General features: G+C 42.6%; 1 protein-coding gene across 2 annotated transcripts; it reads left to right on the forward strand.

Annotated features, from left to right (window-relative positions):
• Window positions 1-2,820: 2,820 nt before the first annotated feature.
• On the forward strand, window positions 2,821-6,518 carry LOC135612501 (probable pectate lyase 8). Of its 2 annotated transcripts, none has more exons than XM_065108877.1 (7): window positions 2,821-3,331; window positions 3,543-3,623; window positions 3,932-3,997; window positions 4,916-5,564; window positions 5,718-5,821; window positions 5,901-6,039; window positions 6,113-6,518. In XM_065108877.1, exons 1-7 carry the CDS (start codon window positions 3,249-3,251, stop codon window positions 6,332-6,334), a joined length of 1,344 nt encoding a protein of 447 aa, XP_064964949.1. In that variant the 5' UTR covers window positions 2,821-3,248; the 3' UTR covers window positions 6,335-6,518. The 2 variants fall into 2 exon arrangements, with proteins under 2 accessions (XP_064964949.1, XP_064964950.1); XM_065108878.1 differs by having other exon boundaries at window positions 2,823-3,331; window positions 4,919-5,564.
• The last annotated feature ends 1,769 nt before the right edge of the window (window positions 6,519-8,287 follow it).

Below are 8,287 nucleotides of genomic sequence, written 5' to 3' on the forward strand. Positions count from 1 at the left end.
AAAAATTAAAAACTTAAAATAATAAACTTGATACGATTGATATTTTTTTTAACTAAAATCAGTTTGATTTGATCTAAACTGACTAATCGAATTGAAAAAGAGTCTCCAAAACCGAAGTCTTTTATAATCTTTAAAATTAAACTATTAATCAATCAATTCAAAACGAATTAGTTGTGAACGTGATAGCATTCACGAGAAGATAATAGAAGGCACAAGTATAAAAGAAAAAAATAGTTTTTACTTTGCTAAATTAATGTTTTTTTATGCAATTATAAACGTGATAGCATCATTTTTAAATCTGTATGATATCTTGGTACGACTGATTTTTTTTTTTTATGAAAATGATTACACATAGTAATCAGTAAGACAGAACACATTGGATGCCAACTAAATACGATGCCCCTCTTTGAACACTGATTTGTTGGACTCTAGATGGTGTCATTTGTGGTTTCTGTTCAGTCTCATGGAAATAAAAATATTGTAAATTTTCAGCCAACCTCATTGAACACTGCCTGTTAAAACAATTCCTCATCGAAAATAAAATTTCCACATGCAATTTTTCTCCTCCAAGATATATTATTTTTAACAGGTATCATATTATTGTAACCATGATGACACCACTTTCCAAATCTTTGTTGCATATGATTGATTATATTGAGAACATTGAAGACACTTTCCAAATCTTTGTTGCATGTGATTATATTGAGGACATTGAAGACAAAATGGATAAAACTTTTATAGTTATCAAAATCAAACCAAAAATTTAAGTGGTCGAGGTGCAGTCAGAGAGAATAAGGCAGAAGGAGAGAGATTATTATATGACAAAATACTTTCTTTTCTCTTCTTAATTCTAATTTAAAATTGATAGTAAAACACTTTAGAACAAATAATAAGAAAATATTTAGTAGAGAATAATAATCTTAATTGTCTTACAAAATTTGATCAATTTTATTTGACCTTGTCGATTCACGTGGGTTATCCAAAAATCGATCATATTAATCAATTTATTCCATCTCTTGACAAAATTAATCCAATAAATGAATCCGATCAGTCAATGATTTGATTTGATTACCTAGTTTAATCCTATTCTCATAGCTATGATATAAAAGAAATAAAAGGTAGAAATGGAAGAAAGGGTAAGCATACGAAAGTAACTGTATAGTTGGAAGAGAAAACTACCACAACGACGATTACCTTTAAATTTCAAATTAGATAGCTTTAAATTTGAGTCAATGCCATCAAAGTCACTGTAAATAATTATAATAATTAATTAAAATTTGGTGCAAAAATATGAGAAACATATAAAATGGATTTGATGGATTTCAATCAATATCCGAATGACTTTTGGGAAGTTGGTATAAAAATATAAAATTTAGTGAGACATTCAGATTGATTAATGCATTATTGCATAAAATGATAAGTTTTAGGTATCAAAAATATAAAATTTAATCTCTTGTTGCACAAACTAATAAACATTATGTATGTCATTTAATATGATAGAAAATATATATATATATATATATTTATTTATTTAAATACAGAACTTAACAGTAAAGGAACTTCACTTAAATAAGTATGCTGTGAAATGTTGCATGAGATGATCAAATTAAGAATCGATATCACATAAGTGTCTATTTCAAGATAATTTATACGCCATATAAATTAAGATTCCAATACAATTGCATTCCAATTAAATCGGAGTATAAATCGGATCGGATCCAGGATAAATTAATCATAGCATAGTAGGATTTAGCTTCAACCACAAGGATTCTATTCCGTTCTCCATCGCCAATAACTTCCCCTATATATAATCCACCACCACTCCGCCATTTAGGGACATACTCCGAGCTACCTAAAATGTTTGGACCCCAATGGATCAGTGAGGCAAGCTACTTTACAAGTATTTGAACCATGTTGGGATGCGGTTGATGCGTAGAAGCCACATAAGCCGAACAGCCCACTGACACGGTCAATGTGGTCCACGTAGGGCCGAGACAAACACGTCATTTGAACAGTCACCAAGTCGCCAGCTGCTGACGGTACGTTGTGTTGCCCACACGCAAAACACACCCCGTCCTGTCCTCCTCGTGTAGTTTAACGGATCACAAATATTTTTCCTAATACGAAATTGTTCGATCCCATTTAAGGACAAGACCAAGATAAAGTTTACGAGCTTGTTCACATGCGTCCTGCAAAGTACAGGGCCAATATATTGTGGCCATGCATGCATGTGCCGACGTCCAATGTGAGCATTCTCCACCTAATTGAGCTGCTCCAGAACTTGTGCCTTAAACATGGGACTGTTTGGCTTGTGAAGGAATCCAGTGGCCGCTCCCCTTGCTGTTTCGTATGTATGTCCACCACATGAGACTCTAGTGGACCAACCGCCAGCTGTGAAACAGGTTTAAGAGTGCTCTTCAACGACGCAAACGATCAGTTGCTATCGTCCTGATGTGGCAGATAATGTGGGATTACTTTCTCCGAGTTTAGCCAGACTTGGATCACAACTTTGACCTGATTACATAAATACACATTGATAGATACACTCCGAATCCGATCAAAGTCTTACGATCCGTTTACTGAGGCTGTTACGGTGTCCCAAGGAACGCATGCAGATAGAACTAAGAATTGGAGAGGCAAAGAGGGGGAAGCGTCTGCGACAAGCATGGAGGCGTGTGATGATGGGGGAGTGTTGGGGCGTCGCATGGATCCAATGATCCTGCCGGGGAGAACCAAAAGGCCCATGTCTCCCCCACTCATTATTACCAACTTTCTTCATCCTTTCTTCACGCCTCTCCTCTCCCCCTTCACTCCATTCGCCCGTAACTGGTGCCGCGGCAACCGGCCCCTGCCGGTACGCCATCCAATGTGTCGCCGACGCCACCCCACGCCGTTAACGTTGTTAGCTGAGACGTCAGCTGAGAGGGCACCGTGCACGTGACAAGCCGACACCGCTCGCACGTGCCTCGCGCGGTTGCGGTCGTCGTCGGTGCTCCCCTTTCACCGTTAAGCCAAGGTAACGCCCGTTAAGTCGGGGAGGGGTGGAAATAGAATGGAACGATCTATAAGATGGCGGTTCCATCGTCCGCCGTTTCTCGACTCCCTCCCTCCCTTTTCTTTACCTTTTGATATATACCATCTCGATTCGCTCTCGCGATCTCCCCCCCCCCCCCCTGGATTGAGAGCCAAGAGAGAAGGATACAGATCTGCGTAAGAAGAAGAAAGGAAGGGCTACAGAGGCGGCATTGATGTCGATGGTGATTCCCAGGTTGCCGTTTCTTTGCCTTCTGGTGATTTCATTCGTGGGAGGCGGGGACATTTGCCCCTCCAGGTACATTAGCTTGAATCAACCTTTCCGAAAGCTCAACTCCTTTTCCATGATGATTTTTGTTGGATTTTGAGACAATTGTGAGGATTTGTTAACCTCAGATGTACAATGTGGAGTGTGGAGATCAGTTTGGCTTCTCCTGGCTCCTCTGTCGTAGAATTCGAATATTTAAGTGCTCTCGTCTAATGGGTTTGTTTAACTGGGTTTCTTTCAGGGTTGTAGCTGCCGCGGCAATGGCGCAGGGGAGCTTGAGAGCAACCGCCAGCAATGGGTCGTCTTCCACCATGGCACAAGGGTCAGTGTCGGACCTCCAGGTTTCCTTTCAAATAGATGCGAAGCGTCGGTGACGCTTGAGGATGGATCTTGACCGTAAGATCTGGACGCATACGTTGCCTTAGTCGCAGTGCTCACCGTCCAGATCTGATTCGTTGGATCCAAGCCGTTTAACACGTTCCATAAGAAATTTGTTGAGAGCACCCAAGAACACGCAAACAACCCTCGAGCATTTAGAATGAAGCATCACATTTCTCTCCTCTCGTTGAACAAATACAGATAGATCAAAGTTTGATCGGCATCTGACTATTGGTCCGTTAATTTACGCAGGCCCGCAGGTGACGTGGTAGTTGGCGCGGTGGACGATCCAGAATTTATAGCAACAGAGGTGGAAATGTAAGTCCACTTGCATGGCCCACCCTTCGTTTTCTTCTTTTTCTACTGTAATTATTTGATAATTAAATATAAATATGCATATTGGATAATTATTACGAATTTATTAGTTGCAAACTGCAAGATAATGGCCTTTATACCCTCACGTGAACGTGGCCTAACGTATTAATATCATGGGTTGGGCGTGTCTTCTGTGGCTGGTCGATGCTACTCTCCCTTCACGCCTCCTGCGACCTTGCATTTCCCTCTGTTTCCTGTGCTCTGTTCTGAGGTGTGCAATTCACATGAAACGAAGAATAATGACTTATTGGCTCTTGCATTGATGGAGTTCGGTTAGTGACGCCAATTACCAACCCCATCTCGTCATGAACTAGGTATTGCATTGATTTAGTGCCACACACACACAGACTCTCTCTCTCTCTCTCTCCCCCATTTGGCCGAAGACACGGCTTGAGCTTTTCCTATTACGTCGATTTAGGTCCCCACCACTGTAAGTCTCTTGTCACTTGTCATGGCCTACCTGTATATTCTCCCGATGGTGAACTCGGGTCAGCTGTGAGTCTGAGACCGATGGTCCTCACACCTTGTTATGACATTCCTACCTTTCAGGCTGTCTTTCTGATGGACACGGATCCTTCCCAGTTGGCACTTTTAATCAGAATTATTTATTCCCCCATAACTATAATTGTCACTTCTTTATTATTAATGAGCCACACCGTTGTTTGTACAAATATAACGCGATCGCTATCGATGTGACTACCACCGTTTCATCCATGACTCTGGAATTCTGCAATTGTTTATCTACATATTTGAAACTTGGGACTTATTCAGTGATTAGTGCTCAAGAAGTAAGGAAAACACTATAATGGCGGGAATTGTAATTAAAGCGTCAAATTTTCTTGATTTTGCGTGTCGCAAAAGCAGGCAGATAGGCAACATCACGGCGCGCCGGTCGCTGGGCTACCTATCAACATGCGTGACGGGCAACCCCATCGACGACTGCTGGCGCTGCGACCCCGAGTGGCACCTCCACCGCAAGCGCCTCGCCGACTGCGGCATCGGCTTCGGGCGCAGCGCCATGGGCGGCCGCAACGGGCGGTTCTACCGCGTGACCGACCCCAGCGACGACGACCCAGTGAACCCCCGCCCCGGCACCCTCCGCTACGCCGTGATCCAGGACGAGCCCCTCTGGATCGTGTTCAAGCGCGACATGGTCATCACCCTCAAGCAGGAGCTCATCATGAACAGCTTCAAGACCATCGACGGCCGCGGCGCCAACGTCCACATCGCCAACGGCGCCTGCATCACCATCCAGTTCGTCACCAACATCATCATCCACGGCCTCCACATCCACGACTGCAAGCCCACCGGCAATGCCATGGTCCGCAGCTCCCCCTCCCACTACGGCTGGAGGACCATCGCCGACGGCGACGCCATTTCCATCTTCGGCTCCAGCCACATCTGGGTCGACCACAACTCCCTGTCCAACTGCGCCGACGGCCTCGTCGATGCCATTATGGGATCCACCGCCATCACCATCTCCAACAATTACTTCACCCACCACAATGAGGTCTCCTCTTCCTCCTTGAACACACTCATTTATTGCTTCTTTCGGATGCCAATGTCCACCCATTACTCTCTGAACTGTGCATTATAATAAAGCTACTATCGATGATAGTTAATATGAACTATGGAAAGACTAAAAGTTTAAGAACTTCAACAGGTGATGCTTTTGGGGCATAGCGATTCGTACGTGCGAGACAAGGCTATGCAGGTGACCATTGCCTTCAACCACTTCGGTGAAGGACTCATTCAAAGAATGCCAAGGTAACTCGCAATGTTGCTGGACAAAGAAATCATTAGAATGCCCAGCGTCACCAATGTTTACCACTGTGGCAAAATGCAGGTGCAGACATGGCTACTTCCATGTGGTGAACAATGATTACACTCACTGGGAGATGTACGCCATTGGAGGAAGTGCGAATCCGACCATAAACAGCCAAAGCAACAGATACCTTGCACCTACCAATCCCTTCGCCAAGGAGGTAAATTAGCCTCCATTACCGATCTACGACCAATCGTCTGCAAGAACTTCTACGAGTTGAATTGGATTCACAGGTGACGAAGAGGGTGGAGACTTCGAGTGATGTTTGGGAGAGCTGGAATTGGAGATCAGAGGGCGACCTGCTACTGAACGGTGCCTACTTCACCCCATCGGGAGCTGGTGCCTCTGCAAGCTACTCGAGGGCCTCCAGCCTTGGGGCCAAGTCATCCTCCATGGTTGGCTCCATCACTGCAGGGGCAGGGGCCCTCCCGTGCCGCAAGGGTTCCCTGTGCTAATGCAGCCCGCTCGAAAGAAAGAAGACAGAGAAAGATTCCATTCCGTCCTATTTGACAGTGTGTGCACATTCTTCAACCTCCCCCTGCTTCCACTGTAACTCTGCGCACGGAGCAGGTGCGAAGCGTTGCTGATTTGTTGTTCCTTGGTTTGTTTGTTGGATGATGATGAATCCCTTAATTATCATGTCCCGATAGTTTCGTGTAACCTTCCACCCCACTCTACCTTCATTACCGAGGAACGTCAATTCGCTGGGATAATTCCAAAAAGAAAATACTCTTAAAATATTTAGATTTCAACATGGGAGTAAACTAGGATGTGATATTAATCTGTCACTATGTTGCTGTCTTGAAGCCATGGTTCCCCAAACACTCATCCTGATTGCGTCAGATTCCAAGTACAACAGGAGGTCATAAGATCTCAGATGCCAAAGTCTCTGTGAGCCCGTGGTACCGAGTGCTCCCATCCCTGTTCACGCCTCGCCACAAGGCCCGCTCTCATTGCATTACGTGGTAGTAGATGCCGATTCCCACGGGTACTGCCATGTCAGCATAAGTACACGGCCATTTGTTTTATGTTTGTAAAGAGGGGGAGAATCAGCAGTGATATTTGCAGGTCACGCCTCCCTATTTATCATCTTGCAGCTGTTGGATCTTATTGTGTCAGAATCGGTAGTGGATTCAAGGTTTTCGGATTGGTTCTCACATACTTAGGGCAGGAAACTAGAGCGAGCAGGGCATCCGGATGCAGCGCGATATGAGCTCTCAATTCACATTCAATCCTCGGGTTTGGTTGGTCGAAACCTGTCTCTGAGAATGCAGAAATATATGGCTTTCTTCCTCCATCAATCTTATGGTCAGCAGAAGCATCAGAGGGTCAATATAACAGTAAAAAAGATCCTCCTGAGTTAGCATGCTTATGGCAACATTCTTAGGTCTTTGCAGCGGGTTTCCATTCATCATCGATGCATCCATTAGAGCTATCCTTCGGCAGAAACAAGCCGTGATGTTGGGACTGAAGAAGAAAAGTAGTCCCACGCAGTGTTATTTAGAAGACATGGGTTTGGATTTGGGCCATGTACGTATGTATGGATTGATTAACGGGAACCACTGGATTCCTGCAACGGATTGAGTGACATCAATCGATCTATGAGTGTATGTCAACTGCAACGGAAGTAACCTGTAAAGTGCAAGTTGTATTTCTGAAGATTATATATATATATATATATATATATATATATATATATATATATATATATATATATATATATATATATATATATATATATATATATATATATATATATATAATTAAAGATATCAGATAGCTTAGTTGATAAAGATTTTAATTATACCTGAGAATTATATAACTTAAAGAATAACAAAAGAAAAAAACCAGACATTAAGTGTATCTTATGTTCTAAATGTTAGAAAACAACCTTTAACAAAAGAATACAACTTAGAAAAAATAAGAAGGGACGAAGATAAATGAGTGAAGACAATGACGATAATAATAAAAATAAAATCATAAATCCTAATTACTTCAAATTGACTACATGAAATCTTTATCGTCAATAAGAAAAGATTAAGATAATGAGCCAAGAAGAAAGATAAATCAACTTCCCCTAGTACCCTTTTTCTTTTACATCAATTATTCTATTCACTTGATAATCTTACAATAATTACTTAATATATAATTGAATCCCTTTGCTCAATTGACTTTTTAATCAAATTGAAGACCGAATGGCAGAAACGGATGTGTCCTATCTGACAGAGGACAGCAGCCCCTCATCTGCGTCACACATAATTCAATTCCTCGTACATGAAGTCGTTGGTTGATTTACGCCCAAACTGGCCCGCACAAGTTGCACCCAACCGAAACACATATGATTACATTGATCACTGTTGGTGGTTGGCAGAACATAACATTACGGCCTGCTAAATTGTAAGGATAAC

The sequence above is a fragment of the Musa acuminata genome, chromosome BXJ2-5, assembly GCF_036884655.1.
Source record: "Musa acuminata AAA Group cultivar baxijiao chromosome BXJ2-5, Cavendish_Baxijiao_AAA, whole genome shotgun sequence".
NCBI classification, from domain to species: Eukaryota; Viridiplantae; Streptophyta; class Magnoliopsida; order Zingiberales; family Musaceae; genus Musa; species Musa acuminata.